The sequence below is a fragment of the Camponotus floridanus genome, unplaced genomic scaffold (genome assembly GCF_003227725.1).
Source record: "Camponotus floridanus strain SB8 unplaced genomic scaffold, Cflo_v7.5 scaffold145, whole genome shotgun sequence".
Taxonomy (NCBI): domain Eukaryota; kingdom Metazoa; phylum Arthropoda; class Insecta; order Hymenoptera; family Formicidae; genus Camponotus; species Camponotus floridanus.
The window spans coordinates 185,225-210,768 of NW_020229265.1; the positions used below are offsets into that span (position 1 = coordinate 185,225).

At 28.9% G+C, this 25,544-nt stretch overlaps 5 protein-coding genes across 15 annotated transcripts; 2 read left to right on the forward strand and 3 right to left on the reverse strand.

Annotated features, from left to right (window-relative positions):
• Nucleotides 1-172: 172 nt before the first annotated feature.
• LOC105253750 (actin-related protein 2/3 complex subunit 3) lies at nucleotides 173-1,514 on the reverse strand. Its single transcript, XM_011261993.3, has 4 exons — nucleotides 1,311-1,514; nucleotides 739-915; nucleotides 482-677; nucleotides 173-382 (listed from the first exon to the last, which is right to left on the reverse strand). Exons 1-4 carry the CDS (start codon nucleotides 1,314-1,316, stop codon nucleotides 228-230), a joined length of 534 nt encoding a protein of 177 aa, XP_011260295.1. The 5' UTR covers nucleotides 1,317-1,514; the 3' UTR covers nucleotides 173-227.
• A 1,678-nt stretch (nucleotides 1,515-3,192) lies between these two features.
• LOC105253751 (monocarboxylate transporter 10) lies at nucleotides 3,193-17,830 on the reverse strand. 8 transcript variants are annotated; one of them, XM_020028261.2, is made up of 10 exons: nucleotides 17,652-17,830; nucleotides 17,242-17,521; nucleotides 8,968-9,514; nucleotides 6,015-6,166; nucleotides 5,641-5,914; nucleotides 5,186-5,324; nucleotides 4,634-4,799; nucleotides 4,286-4,532; nucleotides 3,993-4,151; nucleotides 3,193-3,673 (listed from the first exon to the last, which is right to left on the reverse strand). In XM_020028261.2, the coding sequence occupies exons 3-10, from the start codon at nucleotides 9,452-9,454 to the stop codon at nucleotides 3,393-3,395; spliced, it is 1,905 nt and encodes a 634-aa protein (XP_019883820.1). In that variant the 5' UTR covers nucleotides 9,455-9,514; nucleotides 17,242-17,521; nucleotides 17,652-17,830; the 3' UTR covers nucleotides 3,193-3,392. The 8 variants fall into 8 exon arrangements, with proteins under 8 accessions (XP_019883820.1, XP_019883819.1, XP_011260297.1 ...); XM_020028260.2 differs by lacking the exons at nucleotides 17,242-17,521; nucleotides 17,652-17,830 and adding exons at nucleotides 11,862-12,069; nucleotides 14,300-14,758; XM_011261995.3 differs by lacking the exons at nucleotides 17,242-17,521; nucleotides 17,652-17,830 and adding exons at nucleotides 11,862-12,094; nucleotides 14,300-14,758.
• Nucleotides 17,831-18,054: 224 nt separating this feature from the next.
• LOC105253753 (E3 UFM1-protein ligase 1 homolog) lies at nucleotides 18,055-21,251 on the forward strand. Its single transcript, XM_011262003.3, has 5 exons — nucleotides 18,055-18,237; nucleotides 18,677-19,254; nucleotides 19,366-19,512; nucleotides 19,615-20,973; nucleotides 21,059-21,251. Exons 1-5 carry the CDS (start codon nucleotides 18,158-18,160, stop codon nucleotides 21,193-21,195), a joined length of 2,301 nt encoding a protein of 766 aa, XP_011260305.2. The 5' UTR covers nucleotides 18,055-18,157; the 3' UTR covers nucleotides 21,196-21,251.
• On the reverse strand, nucleotides 18,066-22,628 carry LOC105253752 (transmembrane protein 170A). Of its 2 annotated transcripts, XR_889398.3 has the most exons (4): nucleotides 22,166-22,628; nucleotides 21,948-22,053; nucleotides 21,575-21,874; nucleotides 18,066-18,274 (listed from the first exon to the last, which is right to left on the reverse strand). XR_889398.3 is itself a non-coding variant. In XM_011262002.3 (3 exons), the coding sequence occupies exons 1-3, from the start codon at nucleotides 22,266-22,268 to the stop codon at nucleotides 21,679-21,681; spliced, it is 405 nt and encodes a 134-aa protein (XP_011260304.1). In that variant the 5' UTR covers nucleotides 22,269-22,628; the 3' UTR covers nucleotides 21,373-21,678. The 2 variants fall into 2 exon arrangements, 1 of the variants encoding a protein (XP_011260304.1); XM_011262002.3 differs by lacking the exon at nucleotides 18,066-18,274 and having other exon boundaries at nucleotides 21,373-21,874.
• A 494-nt stretch (nucleotides 22,629-23,122) lies between these two features.
• LOC105251756 (28S ribosomal protein S5, mitochondrial-like) lies at nucleotides 23,123-24,377 on the forward strand. Of its 3 annotated transcripts, none has more exons than XM_025406480.1 (5): nucleotides 23,123-23,144; nucleotides 23,460-23,642; nucleotides 23,673-23,800; nucleotides 23,948-24,169; nucleotides 24,245-24,377. In XM_025406480.1, exons 2-5 carry the CDS (start codon nucleotides 23,572-23,574, stop codon nucleotides 24,310-24,312), a joined length of 489 nt encoding a protein of 162 aa, XP_025262265.1. In that variant the 5' UTR covers nucleotides 23,123-23,144; nucleotides 23,460-23,571; the 3' UTR covers nucleotides 24,313-24,377. The 3 variants fall into 3 exon arrangements, with proteins under 3 accessions (XP_025262265.1, XP_025262264.1, XP_025262263.1); XM_025406479.1 differs by lacking the exon at nucleotides 23,123-23,144 and adding an exon at nucleotides 23,249-23,260; XM_025406478.1 differs by lacking the exon at nucleotides 23,123-23,144 and adding an exon at nucleotides 23,332-23,367.
• Nucleotides 24,378-25,544: the final 1,167 nt, after the last annotated feature.

The following is a 25,544-nucleotide window of genomic DNA, read 5'->3' on the forward strand; positions in this document are numbered from 1 at the left end:
ATTATTTATCGAAAGAAATTTCAATTATTTTGAAATTTCTTTTTTTTTTTCGATTAAATATTTGCAAAAATATTATTTTAATGTATTCCATTTTATTACAGTAATATTTTAATAAAAAAACTGTAAATGATAAACATAATAACAGAAGCAATTATGAAGAATTTTTCTAATTGAGATTTTTTTATTTTTCGATTATACGCGCGCATTTTTTAAAACAATATAATAATTCATTGTCCAGGTCCAGATAATGATTTGTCCATAAACTTCTTTTTCGCAAAACAGAGCCACCATTTACTTGGTTTTCCATCCTCACCATATACTTTTTCAACAATCCTAACAGCTGTTTCTTGTCTGATTTGATGAAGATACTGTCTCATAAGATCTATAAAATTACATAAAGTAACATTATATTAACTAAAAATATAAGGGAAGTGTGTATTATTATTTTTGAATTATCCAATAGTATTTGATTGATACTTGCCTGCTTCAGTAGGACTAGTTGGTTTAGCATATACAGAATTCAAGGGAAAACCAGAATCACCAGGTATATCAAATTTGGAGATAGCAAGGGAAAACATTTCATTCATAGCTTGTGGTTGCGTTGCACATTTTTGTAACTTCTTTAAGCATTCGGTAATAAACAGAGTGATATAGATTAAAACTCTATCAGCCTCGCTCTGCAAAAAAACAGTTTCTCACATATACAGCATTATATTATTTCACAATGTAAAGCAATACCTTAATCTCATATGTCCTAAAGAATACATTTGCTTTAAAGAAATATAATGCTTCATCAATTATATCCTGTTCTTTGTTGTTAAAAGGAGGTGCAGGGCCTCTGAATGTGGTCTTGATTGGTAACAGTGCCATGTTTCCAATTGTGCCATGATTTTTTGTAAAGCTCGAATGATACGCCTAAAATTACAACAATATGTAAATAAAAAGTTCCGAATTATAACTATGCATTAGAAAGAAAGAGGGAATTGTATGACTAATTCATTATTAATAATATATATATATATATATATATATATATATTTCATTACACATAGTAAGTCTTATATATATATATATATATATATATATATATATATATTATTTATCATTAAATATATTAACTAATATCTACATGATAATTTTCAAAATATTTAATATAAATGAAGATAGAAATTGAAACAAAAATTTGGACTGAAGAGAAAATATAAATAACATGCACTATGGTTATGTTACTCGGGTAACGCCCTCACAATTATTTATTTTGAAATAATGCTCGATTCTATATTAATGTATTAAAATTTATTATAACTTACAGGCATGATGAGAGAGATAATACAATAACTGATTTTCTAAAAGTTAGTTTCGTCTATGGATGATACATCAGTGTGACATTCTGCGATACGTCACTACTGAACAGCAAGCACTGATAAGCAATTCCTAGATGGCCAGATCTCGCTTCTCGCTTTACCATATGATATTTATGGATGTATTACATTAGGCTGCTCTTCTACAGCATAATTCATAATAAAAAAAAGAAAAGAAAAAAACTGTGTCAAAATCTGCATGTCTTGTGCTTAGAAATATTATAAAAAGATTATTCTTTACATACTTTAAAGCTATTACGTAATAAAAATTTAAATTAAAAATTAACAAAATATCAAAATGTAATTAAATACAAAATTAATTAAGATGTTAAAATATTTTTAAACATATTATTTTTATATTTTTGTACATATTTATTTATTTGAAATATTGAATATTATGTATTTTGTGTATGTGTGTGTGTCGACATAGTTCTTTTATTTTTGTACAATTAATAAAATTATAGTTTCGCAACAGAATACATTTCAATAAAAGTATTTCAATAAAAGCGTATTAATTGCGATTAGATGTTTCGACATTAAATTATTCTGTAAAAAAATTATTATTCTGTAAAACTATCGCGAATAAAACTAATGCGAATATATAAACATATGCTATTGAAATGCGATTAAAATAATTCATCATAGGACAAAATGCAGATTTATTTATAATACAAATAACAATCGGCAGTAATATAACAATTATATAATAATTAAAATTTACATAATTAATGCATTAGAAATAAAATGCAAATGCTATTCGATTGAAAAAAAAAGCATTAATTGAGATGATTTGATTAAAATTATAATTATTTAAAGCTATTTAATCTCATATTTTTACAAATATATAATTAACAATGCACGCATAAAAACAAAGAAAATTTTCCATGTAATATAAAGAGAAACATATGTTTTCATATATGTTCTTTGTTTTATCATTAACGTTTAAATATCTAGAAAATATATCAACAGAAGTATTATGCATTATCAATCATTATATAGAAATTTGAGATTTATAACTAATAAATTTATGCTATGTGTGTGATTATAATATTTATAATTTATACCCTGCAATATTATAAAGATACTATTCATATATTGAAACATTGAGACAACTTCTTCTCTATTCGTAATTAAACAATTTAGTACTATTAGCATTATTGTACTACAAACTGACGAACTAATCTGTGGAAAAATTTTGTCGTTAAATCAATATTGTCACTTGCTGTAAACGCGTTACATTCACATGCTCATGATTGCAATTTTGAATAAAATTTATATAATTCGTATAACATTTCTATTTTTTCCTATAGAGACTTTTATCCTACAGAGATTTTTTGTTACTTCTATAAAAAGTTAAATATTGAATAGTATCACTACTTCATTAAGAAGTAAAATTCTTCGTTTTAATTAATCATATATTTTTATTTTATTTTACTAGGCACGTTCTAACTGAGATAATTATTGTATATGCACTTGTATAAAATAGCTTTTTTTTCAACCAAAGAAAGATGATATATAGTGTCAATAAATATATATATGATGTAAATCGTGTGTGTATATATATATATATATATATATATATATATATATATATATATATATGCATATTTCTGCTTTTGTCTCTTATTTTCTTTTCGCTATTTCGACTTATATGAATTGATTAAATTGATATATTTTGATAAGTACATTTTTCCAAAACTAGATACGTATTTTGGAACATGCTGCAATTGATATTTCAGGATATAATTGATATCTTTCAGAGAGCGAGATTAATAAATTCGATATCGCTAAATTATTAAAATTATTAAAATATTAATTATTATAATAAAAAATTAATATATACATATTCCTCACACACATACATACAGTACACACAACGTTTACACATTGTATTTCTTATCCTACATAAAAAATATAGTGACATAAAAAGAAATATTTTTTTCAATAAATTGCATTTTCATTTTCATATTCATTTTAAATGAATAATGAATAATTTCACAGCGAAAGAATTTCCGATGTCAAGATGCGAATTCAGAACGTAAGCATTGAAGATCGCTCGAAGAAACCTGCGGTTGAATATTGTGGGTTTTCTCTTTTATGAAGCAAAGGTACGCTCTCCGAATACTTATAGTGATCGCCGTACTCATGTCTATAGCTATCGTGTACCAAGCATTTTTGTAATGCAGCCTGTTGCTTGACACGTTCAGATGTTTGCAGATTTTTGTACATTTTGCTATACTCATCTTGTGCTATCGACTCATATTTTTGTTCTACAACGAACATCGATGAGGAATTATTATCCCTCATCTTCTCTACAAGTTTATTAATTGCAAAGGGAATTTTATATAGAATATAATAAAATTTTCGAGTAACGTACAACGAAAGCAACATATTCTTAATTGTTAATACACACCAAAACAAACTATAATATTATCTAATACTATCTAAAAAATAAATTTGATAATCTGATATTGTGACTATCTAATGATACATCCAATTTTCGAAAACAAAATTTTCTCTAATCAAAAACAACAAACTCCTTGTTTTGGCGACTACTATTATTATTTTAGCATAAAATACAGCATATTAAAATATGAGAGTTAATGGTATATAAATACCTGTTTTACCAACCATTCTGGCATTCTATTTTACTTGAAGGATTTTCCGGAGACGGATTATTTGAACTATTATTTGAACTTTCATCGTCTTTAACGAATCTTATCAAGAACATTGCCAATGCCCCTACTATGGGAGGAATGCCGGCTAAGAAGAAAGGCAGATCGTAGGTACCTATTGTATTTATAACATAATTAATTTATTTTTGAAAATAAATATATAACAAAATTTCAAGAAAAAAAGGATTTTTTCTTTTCTTTTGCTTCCTCATTCTCTATAGACGATGAAATAATTATTAAGAACGTTACCAGTGTGATCATACAGAAGTCCCGCGATGGGTGGACCAACTGTCAGAGGTATAGAGCACATTCCTAAAAGAAACCCAATAGCTTGAGTCGCTCCACTACGACCACAAGTATCGAACACAATCGGGCCAAGTAATGATATAAAACATCCGTCAAATAGTCCCATGCCTAGCGAGATAATCAGGAGCACGAGAAAGGACTTAGTGGTCGGAAGAAGCATCGTGAGGATGCCGATACTTATAAATGATATCTAAAGAAAACAAGAGTTCTATTTTTGACATCTAAATATCGAATGTCTTACGAAAGAAGGAAAGTGCAGCGTAAAATATTCTTCAGTTACAGTTCATTTACCTGTTGTAACAATATTCGATTTACTTTCGGCAAGTCAGCAATGTAACCGAAAATTAAACGGCCAATACCGGAAGTGATACCGATACACATAACAGGTAGTTTGCCATCAGCACCCTTGAATGTCGTAGTCACAAATTTTCCTATGTGGACATATGGAACGAAATATCTGCAGCAAAATACAATGAATAGTTTTAATATCTATACGAATAGATCTATATGTGAAGTTAAATAATTCTGTAATTAAATAGAATAAGAAGAATATAATTGTGCAATAGAAGATAAATAATATTCTCGTAAAAAAATAAAGTTCAAGAGAAAGCTTATCAATTTCGCAGTTGATAATCACCATAAATATCATTTCGAGAAATTTTTTAGACGAAAGTACTCAAATTAGTTTGTGACTGTATTAATTTATGGGATTATCTATTTGGGTTTAATCTTCGCAACTTGAGATGTTATTTATATATCATGAATCGTGATAAACCGAGAACATATTTCATTTACATCGAGAAGTAATTGGAGCTAAGAATGATAATTATGCCATCGACTCACCCAAAGAGAGCAACAGGAATAGAGACAGACCACACGACATATCGTTTTCTTTTCCAAATAGATACATTTATGAATTCTTTTAAACTATTTCGTAATGACTTCGCGTTATGTTGCGATTCATCTTCCTGTGGTGTATTCACTAAAAAAAAGATGATTTTTGAGCTTCTCATCTTCGTTATACACTATAGTTATTAACTATAGTTATTAACATTATAGTTATTAATAAACTCTAAATGAAATTTTAATATATTTCTAAATGTAATAAAAATTGTACAATTTCGCTTATAAAATCTACTTCACGTACATATTTAATTTTAAGAGTAATTAGGACGATAAAGCAAGTCTTATATAACAATCTTTATGTGACACTTTATACATATCCTCGTAAAAAATAAATAAAAATGAAAATAAAAAAAATCGATCGCAAATATTTGCAAACTTTGAAGAAAACTTACGTGGTATCGGCTTGAAAAGAATTGCACAAGCCATGATAATAGTCGTGAGTGCGGCCAGGCTTCTTAGTGTTCCTTCCAGACCTAAGTGCCGTAATAGATATTCTGTCAGGAACGGAATGAGTGTCGTGAATACAGAACTTCCGGCTGTGACGATGCCATTCACTAGGCCTAGATACTTTTTGAAATAATGACCCAATATCGCCAAACTCGGAGTGTAAGCGAGACTTGCACCGAGTCCATACATAACGCCATATGTTAAATAGAGCACTTCCACCTGATGAAACATAAAGGGATGTATTTTTTTTGATAACCGAGTTATGAGAATTAATTAATACATGAGGAAAATTCGATCAGTATCTTCTTTTTTCTATTACCTTATCTGTTAATAGCGAGGAAAGAAGCAGGCCAGCAGACGCAATCGCACCCCCTACAAAGGTGGTTATTTGGATGCCGAATTTATCCGTCAGCATACCGGCGATCGGCGATAGGAAAAATGTCATTCCAATAGTTAATGAGCCAACCAAAGCTGCAACATTTCATTTCGAATTAATTAACACAGATATGAGAGTCTTTTAAGATTAATTCAAAAGAGAATTTTCTCTCGATAGAAAAAAATTTCAAGGAAAATATGTGTCTGTGAAGCTGGCATGACAATCTACGAATTTTAAAAAAATATTAAGAGTTCTGATAGCACTCTTTATAATTCTACAGTTCCTGAAAAAAACATCCTTATCTCTAAAACATCAAAACGCGTTGAATATCATTATTTTTAGCAAGAGTTTCCGATAGTTCTGCTCAAGTTCAGCCTACATAAGCAATTTTAGATCTAATTATTGATATAATTATATATGTCATTCTAGATTCGCGAAATTAGCATTTTTCCGATTTCGATTTTTTAATATAAGAAATGCGGAAACTCTTTTTAATTTTTATCAGGAACTGTAGAACTATGAAAAATGCTATCAGAGCTCTTAGTATTTTTTTAAAATTCGTAGATTGTCGTGCTTGCTTCACAGACACGGAAAATATCATATTTCTTTTATAATTTTTTACATTATTATTTTATCTCCGAACTTTATGAATTTTGTAAGGTCCGTAATAGCCGTATTTTCTAACTGTTTGTTGATTTATGAATTTTTGCATGAATTATAATTTATCTTTTAAAGTTTTATTTAGGTAAAATGTGTACATTTATTATCAGAATTCATCAATGTGTCTTCACATTTCAATAGGCATAATTAAGGATTGAAATTCTGAGACAATAAACATACAATAATGGACGAGTAAACGATTATATATATGTCAATTAAAGATCGCGGTGAACAATAGAATGCATGTTGCAAATTAATAACGCGTATCTAGGCCGTATCATTTTATGAATTGTATTTCTTTTTCGGGATGAAAACGATTAAGTTATTTAAGCATCATCAGCAAGTAGCATGAATTAACCTTTATTACTATAAATGAATGTCTAATTATCGGACAATTTAGATTCTAGACAAGGGCATTACCCACATAAACAATTAATCTCGGTGATTTTAATTTATGTATCGAGAGAATGATTCAATCTTTAACTACTCAGTTGGAATAGATCTAAACACGAAAAGGATAAAATAAAAAGAAAGAGAGAGAGAGAGAGAGAGAGAGAGAGAAAGAGAGAGAGAGAGAGAGAGAAGAGCGAACATATAACAATTTATAATAATAATAACAAAAGACACCGCTCATGTAATCGACAGCGTTATCGAAATAGACAAACGGATCTAAAAGCATAAAGAATTCAGATAATGAGGTTCATCGAACTGCATATGCTTGTGATATCCACGCGCGATCGGTTTGAAAAACTGCGATATAATTATGAGATGCAATTATAAATTCCGGCCGGCGCCATAAATTATCAATTGCTGAATGCATGATATCCAAATCAATACACACAAATATATGATTAAACATTTTTTAAACCTCGAAATACATATATGATTTATCCTACTAATCCTAATTTATCCTACTAATTATCTTACTAATCCGATGTTAGTTAATTAGATTCAAAGATAAAATTATGAAATTCTACGTATAGTTGTTACGATTTTAAAAGCTGTTACCCATGAGATATCGTTTGGCTGTTATCGAGTAACACAAAATATTTCTATAAGCACATTAATGTCTTATTATTAAATGAATGATTTTGAGATTGATACATAATTATCATAATCTGCGCAAAGTATAAGAAAATGATGTAAATAATGTATGCATTTGTATTTGTATAATTTCTTTACAGTTGCAGAATAGTTTTTCGAAGAGAAAGTAATTTTCACGATTAAATAATTGAAACTCTTCCAAAAGCAAAATATTATCAAACATGTATAATGTCGCTTATATCCTTACAATACAAGATGAAAATATATAAGAGAACGAAAAATAATGTATTATTATGTATTACATCTTTTAAAACTAACATATTACAAAGAAGTCGTAAGACATATTCATATTAATAAAAATATTAAATCAACAATAATTTGATGATAAATTCACGAAGAGAAAAAACAAGATTAATAAAACATTATTATTGTGATTTTTAAACTTAGGTAATATGACATTAAAAAGAATTAGAATTAGAAGGATAACGTTAAAAGTTAATTAATTCTTAGACATGGCAATAATGTTACATCAAGATATTTTTTTTTCTAATTATAAAACTGAATATAAAGTGAATATAAAGTGAATATAAAATTCGTTCTACATGCTAAACAAGAATGTTGACTAGTTTTGATCGATTATATTATTTCCGATCGTCAGAATATTTAAAAAATTTTTCTACATGATTTAATTTATGACAAAATTCAAGGTGAAGTAATAAAAAAATTTGTTTATCTAAGCATATTCGGCACGTGTTTTATCGTTGAATAAACGTTTTATTTAAGATTGGCACATAATTTTTCAAAAGATTGATTTATCATAATTTACAAAATTTTGATTGTTAATATATAATATAAATGATACATATTTTTGATAAGATTGTTCTTTAAATATTTTCTATTAAAAATTTTTCTATTTAAAATTTCTCTTCTTAAAATTAGAATTCTCTGTCTTTAATTTGGCGTGAACTATAGTCTAAATAATTAAATAAGATTATCTAAGGAGATTTTTATTTGCAAACATTCGGATACAATTAATTGGTTGATTTTATGTAAAAATTATATCGAAATGTATAATAATCAAAGATTCGTTAAAAATTTGTTCTATTCGATACCGATTCGATCAGAATTTCAATTTAACTTCAATGTTAGTTCGACGTCACATCAACTATATATTTTCGACTGAATATCGTACCTGCTTTGGAAGACACTTCAGCTTCACCGGCCTCCGTCAGTCGTTTCTGAAGCTCCGGATAGATCAGGGAATACGTATTGATGATGCTAAAGAGTACACCGTTGATTATGAAGCTGCCGATCATGATCATCCAAGCCCTAAGGCCGCCATCGGGTGGCCCAACAATCATTTTCGTCGGTTCGCTCGCAAAATCCTCGTTGGTCTCTCTTCGCGCCACGTTCCCATGTTCTCCGTTCATCGTGTCTTCTGCTTTGTGTACTCTTCTCGACTTCCCGATCGACGCATCGATCGTCAGTGCCACACTCTCGGATAAAAGGGGGTTGCCCTCACTCCAATCGGAATTGTCGGGATCGATCTGACGAGGCAGCACATGGCTCGCTGGGCCGATCGGATCCGCGACTGTGTAATCGATCGTTTGGATTGATGCGGCATTATTTTTTGGAGTAAAACCGATGTCACCCTGATCACTTCCCTCGTCGGTCGTCATTGTTATCGATAACTAGCTTCGTTGATTGTCGACTCCGTTTCTTCAGAAAGTACCTGTAAACTTCGGATACAAATTGTTAGATTATAGTTTCATTTTTTTAACATTATATTGTTTAAGTGATAAATTATTTAGTTAAATTGATTTTACCATCTTCTTACATACTTTTCATTTTTTATTTAAGAATTCTCAACTTTAGACAAAAAAATGTAATTCTAAATAACGACGATATGTAATAATTTTAAATAATGAATAATTGGTACATAGGGGGGAATCTATGAATTTCAAATACAAATATTGTTAAAAAAGATTATCAAATGATCATTTCCTTTTTTTCCATATTATATCGCTTAAGCAATAAGTTATCTAATTCACATTAAATTGATACGACATTTTATTTCTTTACATACTTTTGATTTCAAAATATTTATATAATTAATGCTAGCATCTCTTTCTCAAAATTCTTCAAATCATTGAAATTGTTTCACTGTAAAATAATTTATATATGTATCTTATAGATTAAAGCTTAATTTTTTTTAAAAATCTAAGAATCCATAATATTATAAGAAAAAAAAGCATAGTATTTACGAATAATTAATAGATATATTGGCGTGTCAATAGTCTTGAAAATTACTATTATACATTACGTGCAATGAAGAAAAGTTGCAGGGCTTTTCGAAAATGCAAAAATACAAAAATTTAATCGAAAAAATATTCCAACTTTTTCATCTAGCATAAATACATGTACATCGCATGTGAAAGATATGCAATTGCTATATTTGTTGCACCGTGCAGATACACAAAAGTCTGCGATGTAAGGCTTGATGAGTCTTTGAAGCAGAGAAATGAAGCTGGAGAATGCAGCTCCAAAGACTTGCAGTCTAACCATTTAACTAACAATACTCTGCCGATCTAGCACATCGGTATCAAGATACACCGGTAGTGTCTCGTATCAAATCATACGTAGCAAAATGGAATTACATAAACGCACATAAAAGTGCATTAAAAGCATTTCAAATTACATCTTAGATATCAGATCTCAATAATGAGGCTGAATCGATCGAGTAGGCTTGATTTATAGCGAAATAATGAAAGACTCAAACGAATAACAGAAGATAAAAAAGATCTTCCTTTGTATTGGTTATCATCAAACTCTACTAGTGTTTCGCTTGCAGATATTTTTAGTTAATTTTAACAATTGTAGTGCGCAATGTTCATCGATCAAAAAGGAATTGGATGAAGGCAAAAGTACACATTTATAATAGCATTAATTTCGTATGTACTTTGCGTGGAAGAAATATGTGTCCCTTAATAATTTCAAATACATTTTGAATACGTAATACGTGTAAAGTAAAATACTTATTAAATCGAAAGGAATTAGGCTCGTTATATATTCAATAACATGATAAGAAAACTAGCGTCTACGAGCCACAGAGGATGGTAAATGCCTGAAAAATTCTTTTTAATTGTACGCGAAATTTTAAACGAAAAACACGGCATATGCATATATTTTACTTGGTGCATTTAACCAAGATATAGATTCTCATTTTTGAGAAATTCTATACAACCCTCTTTACCCCCCTGAAGAGACGTAGACGAGAAAAATATCGGGGCGAAGTCGCTGAATCGGGATTCAGCGACTTCGCCCCGATATTTTTCTCGTCTACGTCTCTTCAGGGGGGTAAAGAGGGTTGTATAGAATTTCTCAAAAATGAGAATCTATATCTTGGTTAAATGCACCAAGTAAAATATATGCATATGCCGTGTTTTTCGTTTAAAATTTCGCGTACAATTAAAAAGAATTTTTCAGGCATTTACCATCCTCTGTGGCTCGTAGACGCTAGTTTTCTTATCATGTTATAAAATACTTATTGATATGAAGTTATATATAATTACTTTTTTCTTTCTTTTGAAAGACGAAGTTATATATAATTACTTTTTTTTTGTTTTGAAAGACGATTATGTTATGACGTGTGATTTCTAATAAAAAATTTATGATTTGTAAATGTGTTTTTTACCTTGAGAAAAATTGGCATGTAAAGTAAAATATTGATATGAAGTTATATATAATTACTTTTTTCATTTTTTTGAAAGACGATTATGTTATGATATATGATTCCTAATAATAGATTTGTAATTTGTAAATGTTTTTTACCTTGAGAAAAACTGGTTCAACTACTTTTTGATTCAATTATTTGAATTGCTAATATAGAAGCAAAAAATTTATAACAAATAAGATACTCATTTTGTTGAACATTTAAGATCTCTCGTGTTTCTTAAATATATTTCTGATAATATAATGAGATGATATAAATTATGTCAATTTTGATTTAATTTTTATTGATATAAATTATGTTAAATTAAAGTTTAAAAATTTTTAAATTTAAATTTTGAGAGAAGAATTACTCACACATTCTATTATAGCTCTTAGAATCATCCTAAAGTGATCCTTTGCGTAATATTTGTATATTATTCATCATAATTGGCGACATGTTATTCTCTGCTTGACACAACTTCATATCTCCTCATGCGAGTCAAACGTTTAATAGTCTTCAACAATTTAATAATCCTTCGATATTGTATCAATCATCAAACACTTTTTCGTGATATTTTCTTTTCTATAGATTTAAAAAAAAATTAAAGCTGAAACACAAACAAATAATCTTCTTTTTCATAGATTTCGTAGATGCAAGTTAAAAATGTAACGAAGAGAATAATAATAAATGAAACACATTTATAAATAAATTCGAGAACTTGAGTAATTATTAGAAAATGAAAGCGAACATTATCACATATTGGTATAGTGTACGTCACATATACATTTTAAAGATATATCGCATATATATATATATATATATATATATATATATATATATATATATATGTTGACAAGATGTAATAAAAAGTAAGATAAGAATTATTTCAATGAGAGAGTAAAGCAATCTCACTTTTAAAATATATAAAAAAAACATTTTTCAGAAAAAAAGAAAGCAAGGATATTGCATCTCGGAAAATTTATTAATTGTTATCATTATTTCACTTCATTTTTTACAAATTCTATGTAATTTAATTTATGCAGTTTTCGCATATATATATATATATATATATATATATATATGTGTGTGTGTGTGTGTGTGTGTGTGTGTGTGTGTGTGTGTGTGTTTTTATACATATATATATTTTGCACGAGAAAATATATTACGTTTAATAAAATGTTATAAAGAGAGTAAAATTTAATAAATTTTATAAAAACACTTAAGACATAAGAAAGTATTAATTAATTTGATAGATTTTTTTCGAATATTTTAAAATTCTCTAAGAATTAATTTTTTGAGAGCAACTAATAATTTTTTTATTTATATGATATATTAAATACTACTTTTTTAAAACTGGAGTTGTGAGGACATATGTTAAGTAACAAATATCTTAAATTATTGTTTAATATAAATAGGAATTTTTTTTAGAGATAATTTGTAACAACAAACTTTGATGTATATAATTATTTACTGTTATCGAAAGTGCAAAAATAGCATCAATAAGATTAGGTGTACAAAGTATTTTTGTTATCAAGAAGAGTTCGAAAATTAAGTGATTAATGAATAAACATGCGATATTTGGTCACTTGCAATGTACGCGAATATTGTGCATAAAAACAATGTAATCTTTTTTAATCAATTTGCATATAAAATTCAGTGTTTTCCTGAATCATAAAGTCAAGTTGTACATCCATGGACATTTATGTCCATCGAGCTATTGCATCAGCCGGTATAAAAGACGAACATCACGTGGTCAAACAATCATCAAACACAAACACTGACGTACATTATTCGTGTGGGGCCACCTGAAGATTTTTTTGACCTTGTGTCTGGGCAAAATTGCGCTTGATTAGCGAAATAAGTTCTTAGAATTAGAGACTCAACTTTACGAAACATTCCGTGCAATGTTCTCACACTCTGCATTTAATAATTATTTTTGATAAACTTTTATAATTTGTATATATATATATATATATATATATACATATATATATATATATATACATATATATATATATATATATATATATATTACATATAATTAACTTGGATTATGTTTAAAAGAGCATCAAGACCATAACTTAAATATGTGAAATTTTTTCTCTGTGAAACAATAATTTTTATGTTCCACATACTTTTCTTATTATCTCACTATAAGAAGAAGGCATTGAACTATCTTAATATCGAATATATATTGGTTTATCGTAGAATACATGCAAAGCTCTCGATTAAATGAGCCTGATGATTCATCGGCCAAAATTACATGTCCAAGAACACTTATATACAAAAGAGCTTCAACTTGATGCGATGCCAATTCTCGAATTGATATCGAGTCCTAAAGTTCAGAGATTCTTGCTTTACTGCCGAGCTCATTGTTACATTTCAATAAAAAATAGCAATTAATGATGCAGTAGCAGGTCCTGCAAGAACCACGATGTCTTATCAATTAAATAAAAAAGTCGATTCTCGAAGATTTGCTATCGGGAAAAGAGATATCTCCTCTGATAAGAATTAATATCGCGTCCCCTGGTTTATTCCACATAATATACATAATAATTTTTCTCTATGTTCTTTTTTATATAAAACTTATTTTTCTACATTTTAAAAAATTGCCAGAGACAGCATAATTTTTAAATAAGTTTAATAATTAATAAATTAAATTACGTTCATTTAAAATGTAGTAACTCTTGGCGATATTGAAATTACGCAAATTAAGTTAAAATCCAATCGAGACAGAATTACTGGCTCGGTTAGCAGAGCACGTGGAAGAAATTTGTGCGCGGGCAATGGTCGAAAATGGCTAAGAGATTACCCGGTTCAGACGATCCTCGAGCGTGGCAGCGGGTGCGTCATGTACGATATATCTGTCGAAAATCGCAAACTTGAACGGAATCGCGTCGGTTCCGAGGAAAAGACTACGTCGGCGGCGGCGAGAAGAAAAAAAAAGAGAGCGAGAGAGAGGGAGATAGAAGAGAAAAACGAAGGAAAAGAAAAAGAAAAAATACGAAGCGCCCGACTAATCGCCCTCGAGGATCGACCGACCGATCGCGTCGTCGGACATAAACTAAGGAGGCGACCGACCGACGTTCGGGGAACGAGTCGGGGGAAGAGGTCGAAAGTTTCGAGAGAGAACATGCTCTAATGCGTTAAGAGCGAAACTAACGAAGCGAGGAAAAGAGAGAACGATAGAGGAGCAGAATGTATAGATGGAGGAGAAGGAGGGAGAGACGAAGGCGGCACCGATAAGCCGGCGTGAATAGATGCAGCGGTCGGCGAAATATGCGTGAATTCACTCGTGGACGACTATTCCCTCTACGCAATTTTTCATATTCTTCCCGATGACGAAGACAGAGAAAAATGGAACGTTATCGTATATATATATATATAAAACCACATGATAAGAAATTTCAAACAATTCTGACCGCTATAAACTAATCTTGTTCTAAAATTGAGAAGTCAGTCGAGTCTACTAGATTTTTAACGATTTGAACAATAATTAGATACGAAAATATATTGCCAGAGTCTAACATAAAAATTCTTGACAAAAATTATCATTTGCCATGAACATAATTTCCAAAATAACATACAAATTATATAATTATATATAAATTATATGTATAAAATGTATGTATATTTAAATTATATATATTATAATATATTTTAAAAGGATGATAAATCTTGTCCGTATATCAATTTATCATTTAGACATTTAATAAAAGCTCACAATATTATTAAGAATTAATATTTTATTTTCCAATTTTCTTATCAAGTATACTTTTTAAATATTTTTTTATTAGAATTATATTCATTGTCATGAAAGTCTTATATTGCAGATCTTGCAATTTTTCAAAATTTACATTGAAGATGCAAATAATAATAAATTAATATAAGTTTATGTTGATATTGGAAAAAGTATTTCTATTGATAATATAATATAAATTCACACATGTCTGGTGTAACTTATATATAAATATTCATTCTTGTACAGATGTTGTACAGATTTAACTCGACACACACATAAATTTTTAATGTTAATGCAAGAAAATATACATATAAGATTTCCACGTATATTTTATTTGCCTATATATTATAATTTGCATAATTGCAACATTCACGAAATGCATTTTGAAAAAATTTTATAATTAATTATTGGCACATTTATGAAATAAAATTAAAAGCACTTACATACACGTTATTATTATACAATAATATGCGTCCGATAATTTTTATTAATCGAGATATGTGTCCTAACCACTTGTCTATTTAGAGAAGTTTCCTTTTTTTAAATGTCACATCAACCTCATATAATATAACTTTAAATGACAAACTTTTTATTTGTGTGCACAATCTCTTAAATATTTCACATATCGTAGAAAAATTCACTAGAATAACAAATTTAATAAACAATACTCGGGGAAACTTTGCATCTATAACATGTAATGCATCTATATTTGCACAATTTTAAGCAGTAATTATAAAAAAGTAATTATAAAATATGATATTGCAAAGCTTTTTTATATACATTAACAATTAGGTTGAAGATTTCGACTAAACTCAAATGCTTTATTACACCTAACTAAACATGACCCATACTATTTGGCTGACTGACCTACTGACATTGAAAGACACCGATTAAAATTATATGAGCCATGCGATGGTGCGATCGATTGTCACATACCACGAGAAATGTATACGGTTAATCTCCATAATACACGAACAATTTTATTGTCACGAGAAGGTTCGGTTATATCTGAACCAACAACTTATGACGTATTATCGACGTAGAGTTCAGAGACGATAACATAATCGCCCAAGTGACATGCGCCAACTAATGTAAAAAAATGCTGTTTTGTCGTTACACAGAGGCTTGTGTATATTTTATTTTCTATTGTATTCTTAACATTAGAGAGCACATTCGGAGCACATTATATAACATCTCGCATGAACAACATAAATGTGATAGATGCGAAACCATCTATGCGTCTTCATTGATGATTATTGATTGAGAAGTATCAGCTGATTGTAAAAAATAATTCTTTTATAAAATAAATGAATAAATTGGCAGTTTAAATATGTAATGTGACATTAATACTGTTTGTGACAATTTTTTGTGAAAGTTTAAAAAATAAAATATCAATTTACTTAGACTTCCTGCACCTAACACTGATATATATATATATATATATATATATATATATATATATATATATATAATCCATTCAGAGAAAGTCCTGAAATTATGAAAAATTCAGAAAATTTTTTGATAAAGAAGAAAAAAAAAAGTTGACTGACGCAATCAGAAAATTACAATTAATTAAATTACAATTATCGATCTGTCGACAATTCGATTTATGATAACAAATCTTGAACAATCACCGAATATATTCGGATCAAGTTACAATTATATATATTAATTATATATATATATATATATATATATATATATATATAAAATTATATAATTATTATCTTTTATCAGATAGAAATATCACAATTTGTCTAATAAATTTACTTGACAAATGAGATTTTTAATCGATTTCGAAAAATTTGTCGTATACAGGTAAAAATTAAATTGCAGACCGGAAATGATTGTCTTTCCACAACTTTATTTTCGCACGACATTTGTTTTTCTTCATTATCTCGATTATCAAAGATCTCCCTTAAATCCGTCAAATCCACCTTTCCCTTTCAAACTTTTCTTTATGTTTGTCAAATAGCAGCTCGTTAAAAAATACCATGCAAAACAGTACGTACTTGGAAATGATCTCTTGAATTTGATGATAATGAGTTTTAATATCGATGACTTTTGATCCAATCGATCGAGCGGCTCGTTTGCCACGTGAAACGTTCCATGTGGCTCAATGAACCTTCGATGATGTCTCGTATTTGTCAGAGTTGTTTTGCACATTCCACGAATTCACATAGTGTTGATTGACGTTTCAAAAAACTTTTTCCTCCTTTGAATTTAATTGACACCATGTCTTCTGTTTTATCTTCCTTTAATTGATATCCGCGTCTTCTTCGAAAAAAAAAACTGGAGCAACAAAATGGAAGTGAATGTATAAGACTTCGTGTCTAGCAGTGAAATTTAGTAATTTCCGGATTTTTCAAAATAGGTGGCGTTCAGAAATCTTTCCTTTTTTTAATATAAAAGTTACGCTTACCCAAAAAAGATCAAAATTTTTTCACATCTCAAACTATTCTCTTCTTCTTCAAAAAGAATGCAGCACTGCTTTAATGTCAAGATAACGACATCTTTAATTAAACTCTGAAACATGTTGCAACTTTGTATTGCTTTACCAACATCGAATCACCTAGTCGTAATATTGAAAAAATGTTAAAATTGTTCAATTTATTAATAATTCATTAACGAGAAATGTAGATTTATTGAATTAAACAATATTTTTCAGCAAAAAAAAGGTATTTAAAAGGTAAAAAAGGTATTCTATGAATTAATAATTCATAAAATGACTCATTAATTCAACGACCCATTTTATCTTCAGTGAACATGACAGTTCACTATTCTTTCAAATATGCATGTTGATAATCCAACAATAAGACTTTGTACGTGACGTGAGGTTATATTTGATAACTGCAATTGCTAGAGTGTATCAGTTGTACGTTTCTTCGGCTTTAAAGTGACAAGTTAAATGTTTATATAAAAAGAAAGATGTCCAGCGTAGATTGGGAAGAAGTCAAGAGGCTGGCCGCCGATTTCCAGAAAGCGCAGCTCAGTTCGACTTTACAAAAGTATGAGACATCATTACTCTCCACAATCTGGATCAATCTAAAAATTTCATTTTCGTATTAATTTCTGATAATTGTAAAGTGATTATAAATAGTAAAGTGTGCAAATAAAGCATATTAAAATGTCAGATGTTTTTATTATTCAATTCATATCTTGCATACAGTATTTGTATTGTAATAGTTCATGACAGTTCTTTAAGCAAGTTTAAACATATGGAACATGATAATAATATATTGACAAATTTATTTTTATTGAATATAGAATTTTAAAAAAGATTAGTTTTATTATAATTTATATTAATGAGAATAAAAATAAAATTTATGTTTTTATATCAATTTGCTGCAATACTAGAAAAAATGTACCATTTTTTAAATAAATGTATTACTTATTAATATTTGTCATCTTTTATAGCAATCTAATATAATTAAATTTATGTTACAGACTTTCTGAACGGAATTGTATAGAGATTATAACAACATTGGTAGAAAACAAGCTTTTGGATATTATATTTACTAATGATGGCAAAGAATATGTAACTCCCCAGCATCTTGGGAAAGAAATCAAAGATGAATTGTATATTCATGGTGGAAAAATTAGTTTAGTCGACTTAGCGCAAATTCTTAATGTTAATTTATCACAAGTAACTAAAGTAGTAACAGAAATTGAGAAACACAATAAAGGACTAAAAGTAATATTGGGACAACTCATCGATAGAAGTTATATAAATAAAATTGCAGAAGAGATAAATGATAAACTTGTACAACATGGTTGTATCAATGTGGCTGAATTGACACTTACTTATAATTTACCAGCCGAATTTCTACAATCAGTTATTGAAAAAGAATTGGGAAAGATAATTCATGCCACGCAAGATTACCAAGACCCTAAGGTCTTTTATACCGAAAGCTTTATCGCTAAAAATAGGGCAAAAATTAGAGGTGCTTTGTCTGCTGTCACGAAACCTACACCACTATCTGCAATATTGGGTCAATGTGGAGTTCCAGAAAGGATATTTTTTTGTAAGTACGAAAATGTATTAAAAATATATTAACATTATAAAAAGATAATAACTTTTTTACACAAGTTTTTCTGTTGTTTGCTAAATATTATGTTTGATATTCTATTTATAGCAATTCTGGATGGTCTACAAGAAGTAAAACAGGTGCCTGGAGTTGTAACTGGAAAACAGAGTGGAAATAGCATTTACATACCTACTATATATTCTAAAAGTCAGAATGAGTGGGTTGAAAACTTTTATAAGCAAAATGGATATTTAGGTAAAATATATAATTTAGAATAATTTTTAGGAAATTCTTAAATATCACTCAATCTAATGTACTTTTATTTTTCACTCAATCTAATGTACTTTTATTTTTCAGAATATGATGCGCTTATAAGACTCGGGATATCGGACCCATCAGGTTTTGTAAAACGTCATTTTTCAAGTGAGAACATGATCTATTTAAAATCAGTAGCTGTCGGAACAGTGGTAATGGATCAAGTTGACGCTAATATCGAAGAAATCATTGCGACTGGATCTTTCGTTGATCTTTATCCCCTTTTACCATCTGTATTCAGTGACGAGGATGCGGAAATTCTCCTAAAATTAGCTACAAAGAAAACAAAAGCCAATGTCCATATATTTGCTAAAACAGTTGCAATTTCTGATGCCTTCTTACAGACTTTAACTAAATCCCTTGAAATAGTAGCAGAACAAAAGGCTCGAGAAGTAGTAGCTAATGGAAAATGGATTCAGTCTATTGCTGAAAATAAATTGAAATCAAAATCTGCAGATCTTATAATTGAAAATAAAACGAGTAAAAAGGAAGAACGAAGAAAAAAGGCAGTTGTTGGTAAAGCAGGTGGCGGTAGCCAAGGTAGGGAAACCAAGACAAAGTCTACAAAGAAGAAGTATCTTCAAGGAAAGGCACAAGAAAATGAGTCCGATGAAGATGAAACGAGGCAGACATCAGTCGGAAAGGGCGAGATTACGTTAATATCTTTTGAAGAAGTAAAAGCGAAAATTATGGAAGATGAGAATATATCTGTAATTGAAGAATTGGCGAACGAATTAACGTATTATCTGCAACCGAAATTAAATAAATCCGCATTATCGTTGGCAGAACAATTAGCGCAATCCAACAAGACCACGAATCTAAGTGAGATCAGTGAGCGCTTAAATGTTCTAATAACAAATATTCGAATATTCGACAAGGGTATTAAACATTTAGACAAAGCAGATCAAATCTCACTGACTAAATATTTACTCAAGTCGCTAGGTCTCGATTTTGTAACGAGTATATTTAAATTGGCTGCTCAACAGAATATGCTACAAGTGGCAGAGAATCTTACAACAGAGATAAGGCAAAGATTATTGCTCGAACTACCTGCAGATGTTAAAGAATCATTAACTGCTGTCCACAAAACAATAATGGGAGATTCTGTGGAAGATTTTTTGAATACCGTTGATGGAGCAATGGCAGCTTGCTGTTTGGTCCTGAAAAAATATGATAAGAAAAAAGAGCGACCACAGGTGCATGCTCATAGAGAAGCTCTGTTGGAAGAATTAAACGCCACGCAAGATCCCGCATTAGCATTGCATTTAGTTACTAGCGTGCTTTTCACTGCTGTCACACAAAATGCCTTACATATGTCTGGTAGACATGTAACAACTGTTCTCGCATTCCTCCAAAAACAATTAGAACCTGATACAATATCGATTCTTTCTAAATATCATGGTAATCAATACAATAATCTATAAAATAATTTAAAAAAAAATTTTTTTATAATGAAATTAAAAAATATTGTTTTTATTTTCCACAGACTTGGTACTTAATCTACTAAGTGCCTCTGATGAAAATGTAAAGATGGAAGTCTCCAGAGCTTTGGAAGAAGGATTAATGGATATAAAAAATATCGCCAACAATTTCAAGCAACATGTGAAAACAGACAAGTCTTGAAAGGGATAATATAACTGATTGTATAAATAAAATAATTTGTAAAATAATTTAGATTTACTCGCATTATATTGATATTTAACATAATTACTATTGTATTTTATGATAAAATATAAAGAAAATATGTTAACACAATTTTTGAAAAGGTTAATCTTTATACAAAAAAATCCATGAAACCTAATATTGTGATGCTTTCACTATGATGTTTGATAAATGTGTGTGTATTTGTATATATATGCATGTGTATATGTTGCATATGTATGCATTTGTATTTTACAAAATCCTAATATTTACCTTTCAATAAAACTTCATTTTTTATTATTTTTTACAGTCAGTTCAATAATAGATGGGAATGTAACTAGATATACACTAATGAACTTACCTATATATGTACATAATTTTGTGTATATATAATTTAGAAGACACTTGATCGTCATTCTTGTATATACAGATAAATATCACAAATGCAGTTTTTGTAACATTGGGTTACAAAGTCGCTAAGATTCTCGTAAATCCGACACACACTGGTACCACAGTCTGTCCGATACCCCAAAATAATGCATATAAAGGAGGCATTTGATAACCAGATGCTCTGTACACAAAGGCAACTGCTGCTGAACTAATAACACCCGATGTCAATGGTAACAATACACCCATTATTATGATAAGCAGCGGAAAAAATCTGTGAGTACATAATGGATTATGAATTAACTGTTTACTGACATATGTGAATAACACATTTAAAACTTACATACTTGCCGTATTTGTGCTGTCGCAGAGTAGCAAAACAAATCGCGCCAGCAATTGTGTGTACAAATATTGAAGAGAATAGGGCCCATAGAAATATTTGATACCACATTTCTGGAAAAAGAAATTAATTTAATTTAATTTATATATAAATATAGATAAGACATGACATAATTTATTATAAAATGTACATGCATTTATAATGTACTTATACGATTATATATACCTGCGAATGATGTTAAAGTAGATGTAGTGAATATGTTGCCGGAATTCACATTTCGTAATGCCATTTGTGGCCGCAATGAATTGATATCCGTTTGCACATCCATATGAACATCGAAGAATGAGACTTTTCGAACAATCGACTCTATTTACGAGACGTACGAATTTTTTCGTAAATTTTTGCTCCCTTTATGCTAGTTTGACAATTGTCGATGAGGTTATGTCGATGCATCGTTAAGAAATTATTCCGGAGTTATTGACTATTATCACAGTTACGACACACAAGAAACGACGATAATGATAATCATATAAATGGATATACATTCTTTATAAAATGAGACGGAAAAAAATGGAAGGAATTTAAATATTCATATGTTTAGTTGTCAAATTTGACATTGTTCGTCGTTATTTATGGCGTTTTCGAATGGTCGGGTTTAACCCGACCCGGGGTAGTTTACTATACGTCATTAACCAATCACAGCCATTCTTTTGAAGAATGTATGATTACATTCAGAAGAATGGCTATGATTGGTCAATGACGTCTAGTAAACTATCCGACTAAAATTAGTATAGATATAGGCTTCGATTGTTGCATTTCTCCACGCAACAACCTGGCATTTTTGATACTTTCTTCTTTTTCTGCGCAACAGAAGGAGTTTTCTCACCTCACACACAACAGGACACAGGACAAACCAGGATCAAGGTTAGAAAAATTGCACTTAGTATAGATAGCTACACAAAGTGTGCACTATCTGCACTATCGGACGCCATTTGTGCTCCATCTTATCTTATTGAGATCAAAATTGCGGTACTTTGTTAATCTAGTGACTTTAAGATCGCCTAAAAGCAAACTATGACAAAAAAGAGTGAAAACTATGAACAACTTTGTTGTTTGTTTTATAGATTTTAAAAATGGCTTGTCATATGCTACATATTTAGAGTTGTAAATAATTTGATAAAAAATGTTCAATCTGTAAACAATGGTAACGCAAATGAAATATATCATTGTCTCTAAATCATTATATGTAATTAACATATAATGTGTATTTAAAATTAATTTATCAATTTAACTCTAATAAAATTAAGAAATTTTTTTCAGGTATATTATTGTTTAATATTGTTTAATTTATTGCTTATCAGTCATTCACATTTATTAAAAATAGTCACTTTATTAAATAATGTGAGAAACTATATTTTTTGCGAATAGTAAGTAGAACTTTTATGGATATAGCATTTTGATAATAGTTTATATTTACAGTAGAAAATAATTTGTATTTCACTGTGCTTTTGTTCTATAGGACCTGAAGATGAATTATGAAAGGGTGTGACAAGTATCAGTAATGCAGGAAGACGCAGAGCAAGAAGAGTAGTGAAAAGAGAGAGCTCCTAAATAAGGAGCAAATTATTGGCATGGGAAAAATTCTGATACAATTTCCTGGTCTAAACACTCCTGTGTTTAGAGGAAAAGAATTAATTCAACAGTAAAAACTACTTGTAAATCTTGAAAGAAAGCAAAAACTTATGGAATTACCACAAAGTCAGACCAGACCAATGCAAATAAAATTATCGCCATTGGAATGTGGTTGGATGAGTGTTACAATGGATGGCAGAAGCATTGAATCAGATCTTATTGGAAAAGGTTAATATTTATGATATTATTGGATTATAATGGTTAAATCACACACATACAAAAATCATGTGATACGATGTCTATTTTCAATTTTTTTTTTATGTTTCGGTTCTAAATATTAGAATTTTATATAATTAATATCTTTGTTTTCTGCAGATACATTTGAAAGTTTTGAAACCTGGATTTTGGAAAACAAAATGATAACTTGTATGACTGGTAATTTAGCACGTAAGACTAGAATCAGTTCATTTATAGTAACTGGGAATGGAAATGGATTAGCTGGATTTGCGTTATCAAAAGCCAAAGCATCCCTAAAGACGGTTAAAAATAGGGCTGGTCAAAGACTAATGTATATTCCTACATATAAGGAATACACTAGTAAGAAAATAATTGTCAATACTATATAATATAAAATTTATTTCTTCTCTTTTAATATCACTTTGTATTTTTCAGTGTTACATGATTTCTTTACACAGTTTGAGAATATAAAAATATTCGTAAAGAAAATTCATGAAGGATAATGGGCTTGTTTGTCATCATGCGATAAAAGCGTGTTGCGAGATAATTGGCATAAAGGATATGTATGCCAAAGTACAAGGAGGAATGTAAAAGCATTCTTTATTGGTTTATTGCAATAGGTATGTATATAAAGTATTTAAAGACATATTATACTTTTTATTTAATTTATATTAGAAAGAAACATTTTTTATTTATAAAAATATATATACATATATATATGTTAGACATAAAGCTAAAAAAAAACGTGGATTGTGTCGATTAATTAATTAATTGTTTTATTTAATTATCAATTTATATATGTATATTATTAACATTTTTTGTTTACTTAAACTGTATAAGGTTGTACATAAGAAACAATCTTTTTTATTTAGTATTTCGAACATATTTTCATAGAACTTTAATTTAATTATTATATTATTAAAAATATTGAACAAAATAAAGAATTTTTTTCTTTCTCTGCAGTCTCATGGCAGATTATATCAGAAATCATACTTTAATTATTGCAATATATCATGAAACAAATCAATCTCAAAATAATGGAAGTATTTGCAGAAATATCAAATATGTAATGTAAATATTTTAATTTTTTTGTATGCGATCTATTTTTTATTCTATCGATGTTTTCATAGTGATGCACCTTGAGCACTTTGCTTCATATGTTTGCAATAAAAATATATTAAAGCAAATTATTTTGCAAATTTATTATTCTAATTTTTATTTAGAAAGACTAAGATTAAAAAAGACGTATGCATTTTTTTTCAGATATTTCTATTGAAAAAAACGCATCAGATAAAACTTTCCTGTACATTTTAAATGTGCCAAAAGATTTGCTCTTTATTCCACTTACTACAATAATGTACACTAAAAATGACAGATCTATATTAAAAATGATAGATCTATATTTAGTAGTTGGAAAGAAAGAGAGGAGAGAAATGAAAAGTGCATCTAGAGAATTTAAAAGAATAAAAATCTAAAAATAATAATACATAAAAATTAATATTATGTATTTTTTTCATGAGGAATGTAAGGCGCACATTTATGCATTTATTTATTTAGATGAGATTTACTTTAGAGCACATTCAGTATTCAACTTTAATTTTATTTTCTCTTTCTTATGATATATAAGTACAACATAATTACAAATGCTATCATTTTTGTGTGCTTACAGTGATACAGAAGCAACATTACAAGTACTATATTTACAGATAACATCTGTATAATAAAAAAAGCACCA